The 23,117-nt window shown below is 47.3% G+C and overlaps 2 protein-coding genes across 7 annotated transcripts; one reads left to right on the top strand and one right to left on the bottom strand.

The window, feature by feature from the left end:
- Window positions 1-68: 68 nt before the first annotated feature.
- trim23 (tripartite motif containing 23) lies at window positions 69-8,121 on the bottom strand. Of its 4 annotated transcripts, none has more exons than XM_071369190.1 (11): window positions 7,967-8,121; window positions 7,009-7,171; window positions 6,695-6,816; window positions 5,855-6,133; window positions 5,183-5,365; window positions 4,675-4,890; window positions 4,323-4,457; window positions 4,091-4,220; window positions 3,906-4,016; window positions 3,096-3,220; window positions 69-2,869 (listed from the first exon to the last, which is right to left on the bottom strand). In XM_071369190.1, exons 1-11 carry the CDS (start codon window positions 8,060-8,062, stop codon window positions 2,690-2,692), a joined length of 1,740 nt encoding a protein of 579 aa, XP_071225291.1. In that variant the 5' UTR covers window positions 8,063-8,121; the 3' UTR covers window positions 69-2,689. The 4 variants fall into 4 exon arrangements, with proteins under 4 accessions (XP_071225291.1, XP_071225272.1, XP_071225282.1 ...); XM_071369171.1 differs by having other exon boundaries at window positions 4,091-4,244; XM_071369181.1 differs by having other exon boundaries at window positions 4,675-4,911.
- Window positions 8,122-8,317: 196 nt separating this feature from the next.
- mzt2b (mitotic spindle organizing protein 2B) lies at window positions 8,318-13,198 on the top strand. 3 transcript variants are annotated; one of them, XM_071369235.1, is made up of 5 exons: window positions 8,360-8,497; window positions 8,813-9,025; window positions 9,380-9,537; window positions 10,629-10,775; window positions 12,142-13,198. In XM_071369235.1, exons 2-5 carry the CDS (start codon window positions 8,832-8,834, stop codon window positions 12,297-12,299), a joined length of 657 nt encoding a protein of 218 aa, XP_071225336.1. In that variant the 5' UTR covers window positions 8,360-8,497; window positions 8,813-8,831; the 3' UTR covers window positions 12,300-13,198. The 3 variants fall into 3 exon arrangements, with proteins under 3 accessions (XP_071225480.1, XP_071225336.1, XP_071225393.1); XM_071369292.1 differs by having other exon boundaries at window positions 10,632-10,775; XM_071369379.1 differs by lacking the exon at window positions 10,629-10,775 and having other exon boundaries at window positions 8,318-8,497.
- The last annotated feature ends 9,919 nt before the right edge of the window (window positions 13,199-23,117 follow it).

Raw genomic sequence — 23,117 nt, forward strand, 5'->3', positions numbered from 1 at the left:
TCCACGAGTAACGTGTGGATGTGCACTGCGCTTCTAAATGTTTCAAAAACTCATGTCAGACTCTGAAATCCTTTAACAGAGGGCTCTTCACACATGCATTTTATTTTCACATAGAAGTAGTAACATTACATAGCAATGAGGAAAGTGAATTCAAACCACAGGATGGTTCCTCCATACAATAACAGGAGTTGAAAGGTGTTTGGTTAATGTTTTGACTAAGTTTCACATCTACATGTGGGTAACGTTAATGTAGAATGTAACAAACAGCACTCCACAGTGGGCTAAAACAGAAGACCATCACAGGTTGTGTCCCAGTTTCAAAAGAAGCAAGTATCACATTCTGTAGGGCACAACATTCTTGAACGTTCAGAAATATAGTGTGTAGATCATCCTCTGTCAATTAGATTAAGGAATCATGTCTAGTCTATACATCTGCAACATGAGTCAAACATTGCACCCTCATGAGCACAACCCAGATGTATTGAAGCGGCAGAAAAGTGCATCCAATGAATTCTGCATGCAAGACACTCCACAAAACAGGTGGGAGAAAGATTTCATATATAACACTTTAGACGTTTCCCACCACAGCTACTACAATATCCCCCACCCACCCAACTGCACTATTTAACCAACGTAAATAATAGCTGAACTCAGCCCACTACCAGTGTCATTTCAAGACCTGATGCTGCATTACATGAAATCATCACAAGTCAAGTGCATTGGTACCAATGAAAAAAATCTACAACATGGAGTTTCGCCATGAAATGAATCTCATCTGATCTGCATTGAGGCAATATGGGAATGTGTAGTCTTATAAGCAGGTTAGTTTAGTACGCTTGAGGGAATCCCTATAACCTGGCCCTGTTAGCATACCCACGACAGAGCAGAGTACAAAGCATTACGACTAATGATGGATTCACTGGCTGTGGGTTAGAAGCTTATCCGCAGGTTAGGGGTGAGAAGGGTAGAACAGCTATAGGATGTAGGGTTAAGGCCTTAGTATGGGGTAAAAGACTAGGGCCTTAGTATGGGATGTAGGGCTAGGGCCTTGGTATAGGGTGAAAGGTATGGGATTTAGGGTAGAACTGAAAGGTATGGGATGAGACTTTGGTAGGACTGGTCTTTAGTGTATGGGTTGGACTGGGTCTACCATAAGTCAATCATCAGGTAAAAGGTTTAGGTAGATGTGACTGGTGCGGGTCTATGGTGGACAGGTCTTTATGGTGTGGATGGTTTAAAAAGATCGTTCTGGGATCTATGGTAAGGGGGTTTTACTTGGTAACAGAAGTCAGTAATCAGAGGAGGTCTAGGCCACGTCTAGCCCCCCTGCAGCATGGGGAGGTCTAGGTCACGTCCAGCCCCCCTGCAGCATGGGGAGGTCCAGGCCACGTCCAGCCCCCCTGCAGCATGGGGAGGTCTAGGCCGCGTCCAGCCCCCCTGCAGCATGGGGAGGTCTAGGCTGCGTCCAGCCCCCCTGCAGCAAGGGGAGGTCTAGGCCACGTCCAGCCCCCCTGCAGCAAGGGGAGGTCTAGGCCACGTCCAGCCCCCCTGCAGCATGGGGAGGTCTAGGTCACGTCCAGCCCCCCTGCAGCATGGGGAGGTCTAGGGGAGGTCTAGGTCACGTCCAGCCCCCCTGCAGCAAGGGGAGGTCTAGGGGAGGTCTAGGCCACATCCAGCCCCCCTGCAGCAAGGGGAGGTCTAGGGGAGGTCTAGGCCACATCCAGCCCCCCTGCAGCAAGGGGAGGTCTAGGGGAGGTCTAGGTCACGTCCAGCCCCCCTGCAGCATGGGGAGGTCTAGGCCACGTCCAGCCCCCCTGCAGCAAGGGGAGGTCTAGGTCACGTCCAGCCCCCCTGCAGCAAGGAGGGGGTCTAGGCCACGTCCAGCCCCCCTGCAGCAAGGGGAGGTCTAGGCCACGTCCAGCCCCCCTGCAGCAAGGGGAGGTCTAGGCCACGTCCATCCCCCCTGCAGCAAGGGGAGGTCTAGGGGAGGTCTAGGCCACGTCCAGCCCCCCTGCAGCAAGGGGAGGTCTAGGTCACGTCTAGCCCCCCTGCAGCATGGGGAGGTCTAGGGGAGGTCTATGCCACGTCCAGCCCCCCTGCAGCAAGGGGAGGTCTAGGCCACGTCCAGCCCCCCTGTAGCATGGGGAGATCTAGGGGTGGTCTAGGCCACGTCCAGCCCCCCTGCAGCATGGGGAGGTCTAGGGGAGGTCTAGGTCACGTCCAGCCCCCTGCAGCATGGGGAGGTCTAGGTCACGTCCAGCCCCCCTGCAGCATGGGGAGGTCTAGGTCACGTCCAGCCCCCCTGCAGCAAGGGGAGGTCTAGGCCACATCCAGCCCCCCTGCAGCAAGGGGAGGTCTAGGGGAGGTCTAGGCCACATCCAGCCCCCCTGCAGCAAGGGGAGGTCTAGGCCACGTCCAGCCCCCCTGCAGTAAAGGGAGGTCTAGGCCACGTCCAGCCCCCCTGCAGCATGGGGAGGTCTAGGCCACGTCCAGCCCCCCTGCAGCAAGGGGAGGTCTAGGCCACGTCCAGCCCCCCTGCAGCAAGGGGAGGTCTAGGCCACGTCCAGCCCCCCTGCAGCAAGGAGAGGTCTAGGCCACATCCAGCCCCCCTGCAGCATGGGGAGGTCTAGGCCACATCCAGCAAGGGGAGGTCTAGGCCACATCCAGCCCCCCTGCAGCAAGGGGAGGTCTAGGCCACATCCAGTACACCTGCAGCCACCAGCTGTCGGGACAGCCAGTCCAGGCCCTCGTGGAGCCCCATGCCACTGCGGGCATCACATCCCTGGATGTGCCAGCTCCTCCCACAGCACAGCTTGTGGAGACTCAGCAGCTCCGTCATCTCCTCCACCGACACAGCCCCAGGGACATCCTGCAGGTGAGGATAGACGAATCAATGAGCTAATCAGCCAATCAACGTTTGAGTCATTTAGCAGACACTCTTATCCAGAGCTACTTACAGGAGCAGTTCGGGTTAAGGGCCTTACTCATAGACAGATTTTTCACCTAGTACGCTCGGACACTAACCCCCTGGGCTAATTAATCAATGTGCGTGTGTATACCTGTTTCTTGGACCAAGGGGTTGTGTGTGTGCGTACCTGTTTGTTGGCGAAGATGAGCAGCAGAGCGTCTCTCAGCTCCTTCTCTGTCAGAAGTTTGGCCAGTTCACTGTGGGCCTCCATCAGCCTATCCCTGTGACAGCTGTCAATCACAAACACCACCGCTGGAGAGTGAAAGGAGACAGAAAAAATAAGTCAGGGCCCTCTTCACACAAATCATCCTTATAACATTTTACAATTCTCTTTTCAAAATCAGTACATTTGTCATAGTTATTGATATACAACGAGTGTACAAAACATTAGGAACACCTGCTCTTTCCATGAGAGACTGACCAGGTGAATCCAGGGGAAAGCTATGATCCCTTATTGATGTCACCTGTTAAATCCACTTCAATCATTGTAGATAAAGGGGAGGAGACATGTTGAAGGATTTTTAAGCCTTGAGAGAATTGAGACATGGATTGTGTTTGTGTGTGTCATTCAGAGAGTGAATGGGCAAGAACTTTTTTTTAAGTGCCTTTGAATGGGGTATGGTAGTACGTGCCAGGCGCTCCGGTTTGTGTCAAGAACTGCAACGCTGCTGGGTTTTTCACACTCAACAGTTTCCCGTGTGTATCAATTGTCTGTCACCCAAAGGACATCGAAACAACTTGAAACAACTGTGGGAAGCATCGTAGTCAACATGGGCCAGCATCCCTGTGGAACACTTCCGACACCTTGTAGAGTCCATGCCCCGACGAATTGAGGCTGTTCTGAGGGCAACTCAATAGTAGGAAGGTGTTCCTAATGTTTAGTATACAGTACATGTTAGGGAAGCAGGTAATATGAAAGAAAGAGGTAAACAGATACCTTGTGTGTTCAGGTAATAGTGCTTCCAGAGAGGCCTTAGCTTATGTTTCCCACCAACGTCCCAGATGGTGAACTTGAGATTCTTATACTCCACTGTCTCCACATTAAAACCTACAGATGACAAGGAGGAGGAGTGGCTATACAATTCAGGTACATTTTAATGACTGACACTGTTGTGGGTTTACCTATGGTAGGGATGGGCTGCATAAACTCGTCCTGTTTCAGTTTGAAAAGGATGGTGGTTTTCCCAGCACTATCCAATCCCAGGGTCACCACCCGGATCTCCATCTTAGGCCCGATGTGGACCCGGTTGTCCTGGAACAGAGAAAACAATGTAGTCTAAATGAAGTTACTAATTATTTTTCAATGGAGTGTATGACGTTCTGTATTCCTACAGAGTAGAGCAGAGTGCTGTACCTTGGTGAATGTGACGGGGATACCAGCGTCAAGCTGGATGTGGTCGGCCAGCTCAGTGAACTGCTGCTGCTGTTTCTGCAGAGTCTCCAACAGTCTGTTGATCTCCTGCTTGGCCAGGACCACTCTGCAGTCATCCTACAGAGAGAGACAGGGAAGACATCAGTCATGACTTAGGAAAATCACATTTGCAAATGTGATTTTCCTATCTGATTTCAAACCATACAAAAGTCCTTAGGAAGACCTTGGTGGTTCTTATTGAAAATGAGAGCACCATCCAGTGCAAGCAGAGATTGCAATCCTACAGTGTGCTCTAGAGATGTTATGCCCACCAGTGGCCCATTTAGGCTCCTACCTGCTGCAGTGTCTTCTCGCAGTGCAGGCAGGCTGTGGACACCTGGGACAGTAGGATGGTCATGTCTTCCTGCTGTTGCCGGAGCCAAATGAGCCTTTCCCTGACATGTGCATCCACTACACTGAGCGCCATCTCCTCCTGTCTGCACAGCGTCTCGTGGAGGTCGGCGAAGTAGGCCCGTACGCAGGACCGCGCGCTCTCTGCCGTGCCTGGGACCTGGGGAATAGCCACAGACGACTGAGTCCATCAGGAATACACAGATTACACACTGCATCATGAAATATACACTATGATAAACCATAAGCAATGTTATGACTTTTTGGAAGGAAATACAATGATGTTTCCCAGGACTTTGAGATGTAGCTACCGTAATTTTTAAATACAGTAACAGCTTTACAGCGATTATACCTCAATTACATTTGAATAGCCTATCTATCCACTTTGAAATCTAAAGTTCATCTGTTGTTTAGTATGCAAAAAGTTGTTATCCACAGCCAGCTGTTCTTACATGTTCGGTGTGTGCCATGCCGATGCCATCCTCCACTATCCGTTCTCCTCCCTCAATCTGCTGTACGATCCCAACCAGCTTCCTGGAATATTCCGACACCTCCTCTGTGAACGTCCGGATACAGTGGGCCATGTCCAGGATAGACGCACGGATCTGATTGGCTTCTGCCTCCAGAACTGCATGCTACAGGAAGGAAGCAATCAGCAAGGAGAAATTAACACAATCATAGTAGGGCCAGGACAATCCTCATTAGTATCGTGGCAAGGAAACAAAACACGAAGCAGATTCAACTTCTTTATGAAAACAGCCCTAATGTTGAAAACAAACATAATTATGTTGTCATCCAGAGTCACATTTATTTATTTAGCTACAGTATTGAACACAATAGTTTACATCCAGCAGGTTTTTAAAGGACCAAAGAGTTTGGTCTGCTTTGTATTTTCATTTTTGCCATGGACAAAATATTGCGATACTGGGATCATCACAGCCCTAAATCACACCAGCTGAACTACCAACCAGTACAACGACAAATTCCTTTAGCTATTCTGATTTGCTTGTTGTCTCTAGTGTTGCTAGGAACGTTGCTTCAGAGATTGACCTGTCAGTCAGTCAATAAATACAGCAACCAGTGAGGCTACTCCCAGCTGACTCGTCCTCCTCCTCCTTCCATACCTTGTGTCCCTGGTGCTTGCCGTACTCTTTGCACACGCAGCACATGAGCGGCCCAGGCTGGCAGAGCTCCTCCTGACAGACGAACTCGATGGCGTGAACCTGGTGCTGCGGGCATAGTGTCTTCTCGTGGGGCTTGTCTGCCAGGGGTACCTGCCGGTGCTTGGCTAGGGTGCGGGTGGAGTGGGTGAGCTGGGAGCAGTCGGCACACAGGTGGGTGGCACACACCGTGCAGTACATAGATGCCGTGTGGCTCTCGTCCTCGTCACAGCGGATTATAGACTGGAGGGGAGGACATACGATAGTGTTACATTTCATGTGTTGTTGTCATTAAGTAAGTGTCCTTGAGAATTGGATGGATGGATGTGAAAGAACTAGGCAGATCAAAGCCAATTCCCATACAGCTTTCACCTATCCTTTCTGTGTTTTCAGATAATTGCCGATGAAAGATGGGAACCCAGGGTGGGGGTAACCACTGCCTACCTCAAGATGGGAACCCAGGGTGGGGGTAACCACTGCCTACCTCAAGATGGGAACCCAGGGTGGGGGTAACCACTGCCTACCTCAAGATGGGAACCCAGGGTGGGTGTAACTACTGCCTACATCAAGATGGGAACCCAGGGTGGGGGTAACCACTGCCTACCTCAAGATGGGAACCCAGGGTGGGGGTAACCACTGCCTACCTCAAGATGGGAACCCAGGGTGGGTGTAACTACTGCCTACATCAAGATGGGAACCCAGGGTGGGGGTAACTACTGCCTACCTCAAGATGGGAACCCAGAGTGGGGGTAACTACTGCCTACCTCAAGATGGGAACCCAGGGTGGGGGTAACCACTGCCTACCTCTCCCATGCCTGTTAGGGCGTCCTCTGCCATGCTCAACTGGCTGGACGCTCCATTCTGCAGCCTCTCCAGAAGCTCCAGCAGGGCAAAGTTCTTCTTCAGACCCCACACACCAGAGTCCCCTGAGAGAGACAGTCAATAAAACGCATTCATTCATCATCAAATCATTCACACATTTCCCAGAGGCGATGGACTAAAAGCTTACAAGTAAACAAGTGAGACGTTAGACCTTATATTGTGATGGATATTACATCACGCTCACTGACACAGGAACACAAAAGGCCTGTACAGAAACTAAACCCTACGGAACTCACCCAGCTCTGTGACCTGTCTGTCAAAGGGGCAGCGGATGGCTCTACCATGCAGGGGGAGCCGGGTCAGACAGTCATGACAGACTGTGTGACCACAGAGCAGCAGCCGGGGGACCTTGTCCCCCTGGAGAGAGAAGACATCTTCACACACCCCACACTCCAACACCTGGGGACAACAACACACATACAGGTCGCGTCAACCACACACATAGGTTGAGTTTACTTAGATGGACCCCTTGTCATTGCATATCAATTCAAACTGTACTTATTTTTGCATGGACTGAGATGGTGTCTGTGTCATGTTTCCCGTAGGCAAATTCATCTGGCTTCTCATGGAACTCATTTGGTTAGTGTAGTGTTGACGAAAAGACACACAGCTAACTACACATGGTGGTTTGTTATTAAAGTGCGTAGTTAGCTAGTGCGACAACACTAGCCTGCCTGCGAAATCGCCATTTCATTGAAGTTGTCATGCAAAACCGCACTTTTATGAAGGTAGTAAATGTTGTTTTGAGGGTGATTCCTGAATCAACTACACCCAGCTAGTGACTTTTCAGATGGCACACAATGTTCTACACAAAGAAGTAGCAAGTTAACAAAATGTTAGACTGGGTATCAGCAGTAGTTAGCTATAGCTAGCGGCTTAACGTTAGCATGCTATTCTGCTAATGAGAGGAGTTAGCTGATGCAGTTGCATGGTTGATACAAAAAGCTGTGATCATGGCACTTAACCCAGATGGTGATTCTGTTTGTAATCTTGTGGATTGCATGTCTATTGTCTACGCAGACACACAAACAAATTCAGGCCGATCGTTTGACAATGCGTTTACGGCCCGGCCGCAAAACAGCAGAATTGAGAGTTCCCCCGATCCGAGCGCCCTTGTCGGTAATTTGAGCAAACGACGTATCGCCTTCAAACGCTGTTTATATGCTTATTTAGACGTGCAAGTATTCAACCAACCTTCACCGTGCTGCTTGTGGCCCCCCTGACGTGCCGAACACAGACGTCCATCGTTGCTGCGGTTCCCTGCTTGTTTACACCCACAGCAGCGGCCATCCTAGACCTAGGACTAAACCATTTACACAGTTAGTGTGAATTCGAAAATGCATATGCGGAATATCTGTAGGCCACACAGTTAATTTGACCAAATGGAACTATAAAATGTAACTTTGGTGCTTATTTTGTGTTGGATCGATAAGAATTCGGTTATATATATTATAAATGTAAAGCTACAATGAAACTGGCGACTATCCATGACCCCTTATATGGACATGGAAGAGTCCGGTTCTAAGGTTTTTCGATTTTAACGCCCTCTTGGGGTTTTTCTGCAACACTTACGCACTCACCTTTTTTGTATAACGGTGACGTTGTTATTCCGCGCCTATGTTTTGAACAACACGAATGACAACCGTCAAAGCAAACAGCCTGATCATTCCCCCCTAAATAAGTACCACACTAATTCAATAACGTCTACCCACACTTAGTGCTGAGGTAAGAAGCTTTTCATTTGCAATAATGTTATCAGAGTTGAGGTATTGGCAAGCGGGCCGTTTAGGGCTAAGTTAGATAGCGACTTTAGCTACGTTTCGTAGCCACATTCACAATTATTGCCAAACAAACATAGATTGCTAGCTAGCTGACGAAGTTGCTAAAATTACATTGAAATGTTGTATGGTACTAGAGACGTGCATACCACCAATGAGTGGGCTCATCAAAAAAATGGTAACAATGGAGCAAATGCATGAATAATTTTTTGTTGTTGATTGAATTGCTAATGAGATCTCCTCCCTCTCTCTTGGCCCCCAGGTGACTGAGGTGACCCGTCATGTCTCACTCTCAGCAGCAGTCCGCCCCCGGGCCCCTCCCCACGGCCCCAGACTCCCCTGCCATGGGCGTGACGGTCAGCGGCAACGTCACCAAGTATGCCATGAAGAAGAAGAAGATCCTCAACGCCGAGGAGAGTGAGCTATTTGAGCTGACGCAGGCCGCAGGCATCGCCATGGACCAGGAGGTCTTCAAGTACGTCTGAGAGGGGGCATCTCAATAGTCTAACTTGGCTTCCTTTCCTCATCAACCCTCTCCTTTTCCTCTGATCTGAACACACAATCCCCTGTCTTTCTGTCTGGCCAACAACATTATTCTGAGCTGGTATTTTTAACCCATCTTATCCTACAGACCTAGACTCTGACTAATGCATTGATCAGGCCAGTACACTCACTGATTTGTGTGTGTGTGTGTGTGTGTGTGTGTGTGTGTGTGTGTGTGTGTGTGTGTGTGTGTGTGTGTGTGTGTGTGTGTGTGTGTGTGTGTGTGTGTGTGTGAGTGAGAGCGTGTACACTGTATTCTTAGTTTAATCCTTGTCCTCTCCTGTAGGATCATTGTGGACCTGTTGAAGATGAACGTGGCTCCCCTGGCTGTGTTCCAGACACTGAAGGCCATGTGTGCTGGCCAGAGGATAGCTGAAACCTCCATGGGAGACTCCTCCACCGCCTCCTACCCCAACACCACCACAGCCCCTACAGAACCCAGAGGTCAGTAGGCTCTGGATCAGGTGGTGAGAGCGCTAAAGAGGGGTTGTGGTTTCCTGTTCCGCAACAATACTGCTTTCTCACTGGTAGCCCAGCCAGAGTATATAGCTCATTGTTTCCTCTACATAACAGTACATGTCTCTCGGGTAGGGACAGACAGAGAAGAGTGTTAATGTTTCTATAGCCTCAGAAGTTATGTTAGAAAGCCTTGGGAATTTCCCTTTATGAAGATGATAAAAATAGGGTGGAATGTGGTGGAGTCAAGATAGAAACTAGTGTTACGTTTTCCAGTTATCCAACCAATTAAATATTTAGCGTGGATGGTGCTCCAAACAGAAGTTGAGTTTCTGAAAAATGTTCAGACTTGCAACCTACATGCATAAGATTCAAAACTAAGGTCGTATAGCTTACTAAAATGTTGTCTGACGAAGTAGGAAAAGCGAGACACAACGAAATACCTCTCCTGAGGGGAAATGTAATGTCTACTCAAAGCCAATCAAATGTGAGTGTTGAATGCCAGCTCTCCCATTGTAATGCAAAAACCAGTACTAAAGTTCTCCAGACTTCCACTAGTTTAGTCAACAAGATTTGGAAGGAGAGCCACAGGAGACTCTACCATACCATAATGGTACCTGTATGTCTGTCTGTCGGGTAAGGACAGACAGATAATTATTGTTTTTATTATTTAGGTGGAATAGAAAATATAGATCTCTTTCTGTTGCTTTGCTTGCTTTGCAGCCTTCTGCTTAAACCCTTGTATTCTGCTCAGACAAGATATTCCCCCCTTTCACTTCCCCAGCTGAGTCTCTACACCTAATCTTCCAATGTCTCCTATTCCCCTCACTAACTAACACATTGCTGCTATTCTCTTCTCCACTTTGCTCCACTGTGGCCTTGGCCAGCCAGCTGAATAGAAATGAATGGAGAAGAGAATAGGATACATTGGCCTCCAGTCAAACACTAACTTTACAATGTTACCTGTATATTTCAGTTTGCACTCTAACTCCTCTCCAATTCTTCTCTATGTGTGTTTCTGTGTATTTGTGGTGTGTATGCACAAACACTCTGTGTGCGTATCTATCTCGCTGCTGAAGAAGAGGACTCTGTTGTGTCTGGCCCTAAAAGCTTTAAGCCCCCTGCACCTCCCCCCACCTCCTCCTCCACCTCCTCCTCTGCTGGCCCCAGGCCCACCAGGGTCAACTCTAAGATGGTCTACGACACCTCCTCTCCTCACTCTCAAGGTCCCCTTTTCACTCTCTCCTTTTCTTCCCTCTATCCCTCCATCTCTCTCCAGAAACTCTTCAACCTCTGTTTTTTTGCCCGTCTGGCTCCAGTACTTCAATGTCTTCACCTTGTGCACTGAGTTTACTTAGTGTGTAGGGGTTTCACAGTGTGTGTGCGTGTGGACTCAGGTATACTCAGTGTATTAGGTACACCACCCTGTTCATGAAAATGGGTTGCTCCTACTGACAGTGAGTCACGTAGCCGTGGCTTGCTATATAAAGCAGGCAGACAGGCATCGAGGCATTCAGTTACTGTTTGATTGAATGTTAAAATGGCTAAAACGAGTGGCCTCAGCGACTTTGAGCGCGGTATGATTGTCGGTGCCAGGCACGCCGTTTCAAGTATCTCACACACAACAGTCTAGGGTTTACTGAGAATAGTGCAACAAACAAAAAACATCCAATCAGCAGCAGTCCTGTGGGTAAAAACAGCTTGTTAATGAGAAGTCGAAGGAGAATTGCAAGAATTGTGCGAGTTAACAGGCGGGCCACAAACAGGCAAATAACAGAGCAGCACAGTGGTGTGCAGAACGGTATCTTGGAACGCATCCTTTCATGGATGAGCTATTGCAGCAGACGACCACACTGGGTTCCACTCCTATCAGCTAAAAACAAGAAGTGGCTCCAGTGGGCATGTGATCCCCAACACTAGACAATTGAGGAGTGGAAAAGCATTGCCTGGTCTGACGAATCCTGGCTCCTGTTGCGTCATGCTGATGGCAGAGTCAGGATTTGGCATAAGCAGCATGAGTCCATTGCCCCATCCTGCCTGGTGTCAACGGTACAGGCTGGTGGCAGTGGTATAATGGTGTGGGGAATGTTTTCCTGGCACACGTTAGGTCCCTTGATACCAATTGAGCAACATTTCCATGCCACAAAGAATTCAGACTGTTATGGAGGCAAAGGAGGGTCCGATCCAGTACTAAATAGGTGTACCTAATAAACTGGACTCTGAGTGTATGTGCATTTGTTTGTTAACCTCATCTTGCTGTCTTTGTGTTTTCTCTACTCATGTAGATTGCAGCCCTATATTTGACAAAACGTTTTTGACTGCATGGTTTTGAATTTGATTCACCTGCTTGAGGGGGAGGCATTTTCCCCATAGGGCGATTTAGGAAGAGTCTAGACTGAATAAAGTGTTCCATCTTCATTGCTGTCAGTCATGCTCTCATAAGTGTCTCATTGGTCTTTCATCTGAACATGCTCATCTGCATGTTCTTATTCCAGCCCAAACACAGCCATTTTGCCTTGCATGACAGGCACACACACACACACACACACACACTGCAAACCATCCCTCTCACCCTTCTCTTTGTTTTTGCAGTGCGTAGTAAAGCGGGTGCTGGCCACGGGGAGAAGAGCAGAGAGGGTTCCAGCCAGAGGGTGCCACGCCAGCCCAGCGCCACCAGGGGGCAGAAGACCACCAAGAGCTCTGGAAGCAGCAGCTCCTCCTCCCAGATCACCCCAACTACCACCAACTAGACCCCACAGGAAGGAGAGATGACTGATGGGGCACCTCACAAGTCTTAAGTTGCTTCCTCTCCTCGTCTTCTTTCCTTCATCTACATTAACGGCTAATGAATCTCCTCTCCTCCTCGGTTGAATTAAGATAAATGAAGATAAATGACAGTTGTTTGTTTTAGTGAAGGTATGAACCTAGTCCACCATGTTGCTTCACCTTTCATATGCTTCCACGTCAGATGAGTAGAGGAGGAACCTTGTTTCAAATACAGTATTGAAAGTCAGAATCAGTGTGACCTCTAATGCTTACCTCTTGGTCACCAGTGCTGATTTTCGACCTGCCAAAAAGGCTGGGAGAAGTGCCTCTTTGGGTCCAGAGTCCATTGGGATATGTTAGCGTATAATGGTTGGGTTGAGGATAAGGGTTGACAGAAACAGTTCCTAGTACAGTACCATGGGCTCATACTTTAGATAGGATATAAACCATTCTGTCTTATAAGAGGGGTGGCATCTGAAAATACTGTTTTGTGATTGTTGTTGTTTTTATACCATGAACACACATAGAAGAGTTGTCTAAATTGCTCACCATTACAGCACTTGTGGAACCAAACATTTTCATAACATCTTGTCACAATAAAAAAAGAACACTTTTGGGGACCTCTATACAAGGTGTGTTGGTTGTCTTTGTCTACCATGCTGAAATCCAACACAATACTGGGTCTTTTGTTGTAATTTCCTTTGGCTTAGCGAGAGTTACTAGAGTACAGCCAATTCTGTTGCCTCTCTTGTCCAACACAACAGACTGCTGTTGTATTCTGCCTGATACCCACGAGGATAAAGTGAGTGAAGAGGCAGCAGTTAATGATGCACATGCTTGTCCCAAAATGTTGTCAAAATAAAAATCTAATTTTTACAAGCTACTGCGTGTTCTTTTCTCTGTCCACCATAATGAAACCCAACACAATACAGTCTACTGTGTCATGTGTGTACCTTGGAGATGGTGAGTAAAATGTGGTGGGCTTTGTGATGTTCGGTCTACTGTGATGCTACAGCTGGGAAGAGACAGAACAAAGCACTGCACAGGTCACCTCTGGGACAATGCCTCATCGTATAGCATTGGTTCAATTCAATAATTTTATTATTCATACCACTGATATTCTAAAGGTGTCCTCTTCCTTTATCTCTCCCTGTCTGTAAATACTGAATAGATATGTTATATGCACTATATCTATTCAGGTTCATGGTTCTGACATTGTCCAGTGAATCTTGTATACAGGACAAAGATTATTACTGTTTGAAATGTGTACTGTTCATCGTCTATTTGACTAGAACCAAAAAATGTGATCATATTACTCCAGTGCTAGCCTCCCTACACTGGCTTCCTGTTAAGGCAAGGGCTGATTTCAAGGTTTTACTGCTAACCTACAAAGCATTACATGGGCTTGCTCCTACCTATCTTTCCGATTTGGTCCTGCCGTACATACCTACACGTACGCTACAGTCACAAGACGCAGGCCTCCTAATTGTCCCTAGAATTTCTAAGCAAACAGCTGGAGGCTGAGTGGGTTGAGTCGCTGACGTGGTCTTCCTGTCTGGGTTGGCACCCTCCCTTGGGTTGTGCCGTGGCGGAGATCTTTGTGGGCTATACTCGGCCTTGTCTCAGGATGGTAAGTTGGTGGTTGAAGATAATCCCTCTAGTGTTGTGGGGGCTGTGCTTTGGCAAAGTGGGTGGGGTTATTTCCTGCCTGTTTGGCCCTGTCTGGGGGTATCATCGGATGGGGCCACAGTGTCTCCTGACCCCTCCTGTCTCAGCATCCAGTATTTATGTTGCAGTAGTTTATGTGTCGGGGGCCTAGGGTCAGTCTGTTAAATCTGGAGTATTTCTCCTGTCTTATCCAGTGTCCTGTGTACATTTAAGTATGCTCTCTTTAATTATCTCTTTCTCTCTTTCTCTCTCTCGGAGGACCTAAACCCTAGGACCATGCCTCAGGTCTACCTGGCATGATGACTCCTTGCTGTCCCCAGTCCACCTGGCCGTGCTGCTGCTCCAGTTTCAACTGTTCTACCTGCAGCTATGGAACCCTGACCTGTTCACCGGACGTGCTACCTGTCCCAGACCTGCTGTTTTCAACTCTCTAGAGACAGCAGGAACGGTAGAGATACTCTCAATGATCGGCTATGAAAAGCCAACTGACATTTCCTCCTGAGGTGCTGACTTGGTGCACCCTCGACAACTACTGTGATTATTATTATTTGAACATGCTGGTCATTTATGAACATTTGAACATCTTGGCCATGTTCTGTTATAATCTCCACCCGGCACAGCCAGAAGAGGACTGGCCATAGCCTGGTTCCTCTCTAGGTTTCTTCCTAGGTTTTGGCCTTTCTAGGGAGTTTTTCCTAGCCACCGTGCTTCTACACCTGCATTGCTTGCTGTTTGGGGTTTTAAGCTGGGTTTCTGTACAGCACTTTGATATATCAGCTGATGTAAGAAGGGCTATATAAATACATTTGATTTGATTTGATTTGACTCCAATAAAGACTTTTCGCCAGTGCAACATTGTCTGTTCAATGAGTTGGGCCTGTAACTTCCGCGACGCATATAAGGCCCTCCCCTGCCCTCCTTTCGGAAAAGCTGACCACGACTCCATTTTGTTGCTCCCAGCCTACAAACAGAAACTAAAACAACAAACTCCCTCGCTCAGGTCTGTTCAACGCTGGTCCGACCAATGTGATTCCACGCTTCAAGACTGCTTCGATCACGCGGATTGGAATATGTTCCGCATTGCGTCCAACAACAACATTGACGAATATGCTGATTCGGTGAGCGAGTTCATTAGAAAGTGCATCGGCGATGTCGTACCCACAGCAACTATTAAAACATTCCCAACCCAGAAACCGTGGATTGATGGCAGCATTCGTGCGAAAATGAAAGCGCGAACCACTGCTTTTAACCAGGGCAAGGTGACCTGAAACATGACCGAATACAAACAGTGTAGCTATTCCCTCCGCAAGGCAATCAAACAAGCTAAGCGTCAGTATAGAGACAAAGTAGAGTTGCAATTCAACGGCTCAGACACAAGAGGTATGTTGCAGGGTCTACAGTCAATCACGGATTACAAAAAGAAAACCAGCCCCGTCGCGGACCAGGATGTCTTGCTCCCAGACAGACTAAATAACTTCTTTGCTCGCTTTGAGGACAATACAGTGCCACTGACACGGCCCGCTACCAAAACCTGCGGGCTCTCCTTCACTGCAGCCGAGGTGAGTAAAACATTTAAACGTGTTAACCCTCGCAAGGCTGCAGGCCCAGACGGCATTCTCAGCCGCGTCCTCAGAGCATGCGCAGACCAGCTGGCTGGTGTGTTTACGGACATATTCAATCAATCCTTATCCCAGTCTGCTGTTCCCACATGCTTCAAGAGGGCCACCATTGTTCCTGTTCCCAAGAAAGCTAAGGTAACTGAGCTAAACGACTACCGCCCCGTAGCACTCACTTCCGTCATCATGAAGTGCTTTGAGAGACTAGTCAAGGACCATATCACCTCCACCCTACCGGACACCCTAGACCCACTCCAATTTGCTTACCGACCCAATAGGTCCACAGACGACGCAATCGCAACCACACTGCACACTGCCCTAACCCATCTGGACAAGAGGAATACCTATGTGAGAATGCTGTTCATCGACTACAGCTCAGCATTTAACACCATAGTACCCTCCAAACTCGTCATCAAGCTCGAGACCCTGGGACTAAACACCCCCCTCTGCAACTGGATCCTGGACTTTCTGACGTGCCGACCCCCAGGTGGTAAGGGTAGGCAACAACACAACACATCTCCACCCCGCTGATCCTCAACACTGGGGCCCCACAAGGGTGCGTTCTGAGCCCTCTCCTGTACTCCCTGTTCACCCACAACTGCGTGGCCATGCACGCCTCCAACTCAATCATTAAGTTTGCGGATGACACTACAGTGGTAGGCTTGATTACCAACAACGACGAGACGGCCTACAGGGAGGAGGTGAGGGCCCTCGGAGTGTGGTGTCAGGAAAATAACCTCACACTCAACGTCAACAAAACAAAGGAGATGATTGTGGACTTCAGGAAACAGCAGAGGGAGCACCCCCCTATCCACATCGACGGGTCAGTAGTGGAGAAGGTGGAACGCTTTAAGTTCCTTGGTGTACACATCACGGACAAACTGAATTGGTCCACCCATACAGACGTTGTGAAGAAGGCACAGCAGCGCCTCTTCAACCTCAGGATGCTGAAGAAATTCGGCTTGTCACCAAAGGCACTCACAAACTTCTACAGATGCACAATCGAGAGCATCCTGTCGGGCTGTATCACCGCCTGGTACGGCAACTGCTCCGCCCACAACCATAAGGCTCTCCAGAGGGTAGTGAGGTCTGCACAACGCATCACCGGGGGCAAACTACCTGCCCTCCAGGACACCTACACCACCCGATGTCACAGGAAGGCCATAAAGATCATCAAGGACAACAACCACCCAAGCCACTGCCTGTTCACCCCGCTATCATCCAGAAGGCGAGGTCAGTACAGGTGCATCAAAGCAGGGACCGAGAGACTGAAAAACAGCTTCTATCTCAAGGCCATCAGACTGTTAAACAGCCACCACTAACATTTAGCGGCCGCTGCCAACATACTGACTCAACTCCAGCCACTTTAATAATGGGAATTGATGGAAATTATGTAAAAATGTACCACTAGCCACTTTAAACAATGCCACTTAATATAATGTTTACATACCCTACATTACTCATCTCATATGTATATGTATATACTGTACTCTATATCATCTACTGCATCTTGCCATCTTTATGTAATACATGTATCACTAGCCACTTTAAACTATGCCACTTTATGTTTACATACCCTACATTACTCATCTCATATGTATATACTGTACTCTATACCATCTACTGCATCTTGCCTATGCCGTTCTGTACCATCACTCATTCATATATCTTTATGTACATATTCTTTATCCCTTTACACTTGTGTGTATAAGGTAGTAGTTGTGGAATTGTTAGGTTAGATTACTTGTTGGTTATTACTGCATTGTCGGAACTAGAAGCACAAGCATTTCGCTACACTCGCATTAACATCTGCTAACCATGTGTATGTGACAAATAAAATTTGATTTGATTTGATTTGATATGTGGTGACCTTATGGTCTCTCCCTAAACGGCTGGTGTGATGTGACAATGGAAGTGTATTGTCTTCTCTCAGGGACAGACTCAAACATTTACTGAGATATGTCTCTGGTTTCTTTGGCCTATAGGGGGAACTGAAGGCACATGGGGTGTGCCTACCAGCAATCTTACACCCCATCCCGAGTGGCGCAGCGGTCTACAACACAGCATCTCAGTGCTAGAGGCATCACTACAGACTCTGGTTTGATACTAGGCTGATTCACAACCGGCCGTGTTTGGAAGTCCCATAGGGCGATGCACAATTGGCCCATTGTCATCTGGGTTAGGGTTTGGCCGGGTTAGGCATTCATTGTAAATAAGAATTTGTTGTTAATTGACTTGCCTAATTAAATAAAGGTTAAAAAATATAATCCAAAATGTAAACCCCCCTACATACACACACACCCTAAACATATTATGTAGCTCTAGGATGTATTTAATGAGATGAAACATTCAGAACATTGCTCATGTTGTGGCCCAATGTGTGGACAACACGATTCCATATTTTACATGACAATTATATTCTACGTTCTGTAGCATTTGCCTTTTATCTGACTTTACAGTGACCATTACTTTGAATCTACATTTTGTCTGAGTATAAGGAAGTAGTGTTTGTTTGTTTACACGTATTTGTGTTTCAGGGACACTTGTGTGTGTGTGTGTGTGTGTGTGTGTGTGTGTGTGTGTGTGTGTGTGTGTGTGTGTGTGTGTGTGTGTGTGTGTGTGTGTGTGTGTGTGTGTGTGTGTGTGTGTGTGTGTGTGTGTGTGTGTGTGTGTGTGTGTGTGTGTGTGTGTGTGTGTGTGTGTGTGTGTGTGTGTGTAAGACCCCTAGAGTCGATGTTCGCACACCTGCGGAAATCTAATTATCATAATAAAAAATCCCCATAAAAATCTGTTTGTTTAAACTAGAGATAGATATCTGGTGTTAATCCACTGCATACAGCCATAAAACGTAGAGATCAAACAGGGAAATGGTTCCAATCTTTTTTCCACCATACATTTTACCCCATAGAGGATTGAAGAAACATTTAAAATATGGGCTGTGTTTCGTTTAGGCTTACCCTTTTTTGATAACTGTGTAAATCTCTTTAGGACAAGGTGACTTTTATCAAAATATTCGCATACTAATTAACTGCTAATGTGGCTATCATAAAGAATTACAAATGCTGATCTGGACCAGACTGACGAATTGAGGCAAAAGTAAGAATCTCTGGATTAACTATCTAATGTTAGCTAAATTTAGAAATTAATAAATCAGCTACATTCTGCGAACTGTCTTGTGCAAGTTTTAAATTGCCACAATACCTGTTAGCAAAGGTGCCAGCTAGAGATGACGTGCAGGAGTTTGCAGGGATTTCTATTTTTTCATAATGTCTACTTTGATGCTAATTAGCATTTTCGAATCTGAGAGTAAATAGAGATAAATATATTGATAAAGGTCCCTTTGTCCGAGAGAGATTTACATGGTTATCAAAATGCCATGCCAGACTGAGCCTATACGAAACACAGACTTTATTTGAAGTGTTTCTAAAAAATCCCCTATTCGGAAAAATTTATTGTGGAAAAACTATTGGAACCATTTCCTTGTTTGACCGCTAGGTTTTATGGGTATTATGGCACCTCCACTGTGGGGCTCTTTGGCATGTCTCAGATTTATGCTACGTACAGAATAATATGAAATGCTCTGAGACCATGTTGCAGCATCTGAAGGTAGCAGGTACCAGTTAAAACGTTTTATTGAAGTAAATATGGAAGTAGTTTAGTGCCCCAAAAAAGTGTTTTTCCATGTATGAATCTGTTATTCAATGTGTTTCTATGGGCTAATAGCAGTAAGGCCAAATTCAATGTTTTATCAAAAACCTAAAATGGGTCTAAAGATTCCAAATCAAATCCCCCCCCACCAGGCTTAGGCTCTTAATGTGTCTTCTTCATAGGGTGAAACGCTTTCCCCGCCCCAGCCAGCAATGACGAGGGGGAGTAGGATAGGGCTACATCCATCAGTATGTGATGAAGGGAGCGGGGTTAGGGCCTGGGAACCAACAAGAGGCTGGTGCAGAGGAGGCTTGTGGGAGGAGCTGTAGGAGGAGGGGTTCATTGTAATGGCTGGAATGGAATATTTGGAAAGTTATCAAACACATCAGACAAATGGAAACCACATGTTTGACTCATTTCCATCTATTCCATTCCAGCCATTACAATGAGCCTGTCCTCATGTAGCTCCTCCCACCAGCCTCCACTAGAATGGGGATGGGTGGGATGGAAAGTTGGGGGGGAACAAGCAGGTGATTTATTGCAGTTCCACGAGGGCTCCTCCTCTACTCTGCTCTCTCCCACAACAGCAAGGAAATAAATTACAAAAGAACCAGTGTTCTTTTTTTTGCACAGCGCACATGGTAAACAAGGGATGTTTTGGTGAAAAGAAGTGGAAAATGATTTGAGGTGTTTGTTGGCACGCAGCAGCAGGTCAGTCGCTGAGCCCCCAGCCTGTGTATGTTTTTATACAGCACTGTTTATGTTGGTGCTCCTATAGAATCAGCTGCTTCCTTCTCTTCTTGCTCCCTCTCTCTCTCTCTCTATCTCTCTCTCTCTTCTCTAGTTCTCTCTTGCTCTCTCACTCGTTCTCTCCCTCACTCTCTCTGAGAGGTGGAGTGATACAGGCCTCTGTTCTGGGCGGAGGAGAGGAGAAGCTCAGGGGAGTAAACAGGAGTGAAGGAGGAATAAATAAAGGGGACGGAGGGATGCTGGTAATGACACAGCGGTGGGTGAGGACCACGTCCACCGCTGTGGTGTGTGTGTGCGTGTGTGCAGACTGCGGATTGCTCCAGACTCCCACAGGGGGGAGGTGTGCGTCTGCGTGTGTGCGGAGCCTGTCTCCTCTCACATTACCCCTTACATTAAAACCAGTCGGGGGGAAAATGACTGCAGACCTAAGCCACCCTGAGTCCACCTGGGCCCACGGAGAGAAGGATGCAGCCGGAGGAGGGGATAAAGGGGTGAAAGAGGGGGAGGAGGATAAGGCTGGTGCCCCACTAGGAGTGGGATGGAATAGCCTCTAGATGCTGATCTAAAGTCAAGTTTGTGGTTTTCCCCGTAATGGTTCAGGATAGGGTAAGCTGATCAAAAGACCTGTACCATAGGGACAAATTCTACCCTGAGCAGGTGGAAGAGAAATAGGCCCCGTCCATAAACTACCCCCTAGCCTCTACCCCCTAGGCACTAGTGTTGATCTGAAATGATTGGCTAGGTGTTAGTAATAAAGGAAAAGGTTGAGCTTTTATTATTGCTTGCCCAAATAGCATAGAATCCTCTCCTACCAGTGAGTAAGGGTTGGGTGACTCCATTCCTTATATCAAACAGAGGTTTGAGAAAGCCAGAGCCAATGTAGTGCAAGAGATGTTTATTTATCAGTACTATTTACACTGAAACAATACCCCCACCCATTTTCCTTCAGTCGCTCGAACGCACACACACACACACACACACACACACACACACACACACACACACACACACACACACACACACACACACACACACACACACACACACACACACACACACACACACACACACACACTCGTTCTCTTTCTCTCATTTACATTGTGGCGATATACCTCAATAAATGTGGACACTGTACTCCTCCTTTTGATTCCATACAGAGACCAACGAAATTATTATTTCAATAATAGGATAGAAATAATAACTCATAGGGAACAGATAGTATGCATTGGTATTTTCATTGTCGCTTTCCTAAGACAGTGTACTTGTCATTTTTTGGCTAATTTGTCGTCCTTCATTTTGGATGTGTGTGGGTGTGTGTGTGTGTTGTCTGTGTGTGTCCCTGCATGTCTCTGCATGCCTAAATATGCGTCCCTGAAGCCTAGTCCTAAGGCACACACACATCACACACATTCCTCGACTAACCTGTACCCCCGCACATTGACTCAATACTGGTACCCCCTGTATATAGCCTCATTATTGTTCTTTTATTGTGTTACTTTCTTTATTTTTTAATTAGTTTATTTCGAAAATATTTTTTAAACTCTATTTTCTCAAAATTGCATTGTTAGTTAAGGGCTTGTAAGCAAGCATTTCACTGTAAGGTCTACACCTGTTGTATTCAGCGCATGTGACAAATACAATTTGATTTGATTTGACACACGGCTGATGGAAAGCCTTCTCTTTAGTTGTCTTATCTAACCACTAGGTGGCGATGGTTACCAGGCTGCCAGGCAGACAGACGGGTAGCAAGTCACAGATGTTGTCTGGCTCCTCCTTTAGTTTTCTGTCTATTGAAGAAGGAGACCTCAGCTGCTGAAGGACGTTCTCCATTATGGCTTCAATGTTCTTTTGAAAATCATTTCCATTAAAACATGCTTTTTTTTAAAGGGACACTAACAAAGGGAAGATCAGGAGAAGTGGAGAAGGAGAGGAGGAGAGGAAAAAAGAGGGACTGACAGGGGTGCCTGGATGGGCGTGAGGGATATGTGTGTGGAGGGGGCCTTGATTAGAGAGGGGTGGGTGTGGGTGTGTGTGTATGCGCGGCTTATGGGTGTGTTCTGAATAACCATATAGAGATCCTATACGAGAACAGTGAGACCATCTATCAGGAACACCTCACTAGAATTGATGCTCAAAATGGTGAGGAATGTATGTGCGTGTATATTGTATAGAATTCAGAATTGTACAGAATAATTCATATATGTCACTATGGGCCTTTATGAAAGCTGCAGTAGAGTTGTTCAAAAGCTATCAAAGGGATCACATAAATGTTGTCAATGAGAATGTCTTTGGTATCTAACATGTTTATCTGGCTACCGCAAATGACTCTCCTGCCTTCACACTAAACTGACTGTTGTCATCTCTGTCATCAAGCAGATATCTGCTCTCCACTACAGCCCCCTGAAGGGTTTATCTCGTTGGTGTTGAAGCTAAAATCAAAGGTGGTTGTGCTTAGAAACAGTTAAAACACTGAACAAGTGTATTTGTCTGTATTTGAGCATTGTATTGGAAGCAATATTACAATAGGAGACTGGTGTACCAGTAAAACATCTGTTATGCAGAAGAGGAACTGACCAGTTAGGCCTACAACACTGTGACTTTAACAAACAGTAGGCTAGAATAAAAAACCAAGACAGTTTTGAAACCAAAAAATAAAATACATAAATCGTCCCTTTTGGCTTGTATTCTTTCTTGATCTCGCTCTGCAATATCAAGTGTCCTTATCAAGTGTCCTTAGTCTCCATCAATGGATACCTAGATCGCTTCTCAGGGTGGCGGGGAGGGGCGGTGAGGGGGGGGGGGGGGTGAGGGGTGGTGGGGAGGGGTGGGGGGTGGTGAGGGGGGGTGATACGGGGGGGTGATATGGGGGGGGGGGTGATACGGGGGGGGGTGATACGGGGGGGGTGATACGGGGGGGGGGGTGATACGGGGGGGGAGCTGATACGGGGGGTGATACGGGGGGGGGTGATATGGGGGGGGGGTGATACGGGGGGGGGTGATACGGGGGGGTGATACGGGGGGGGTGATACGGGGGGGGGGGGGGTGATACGGGGGGGGGTGATACGGGGGGGAGCTGATACGGGGGGTGATACGGGGGGGGGGTGATACGGGGGGGGGGGG

Source organism: Salvelinus alpinus, chromosome 1 (genome assembly GCF_045679555.1).
Source record: "Salvelinus alpinus chromosome 1, SLU_Salpinus.1, whole genome shotgun sequence".
Taxonomy (NCBI): domain Eukaryota; kingdom Metazoa; phylum Chordata; class Actinopteri; order Salmoniformes; family Salmonidae; genus Salvelinus; species Salvelinus alpinus.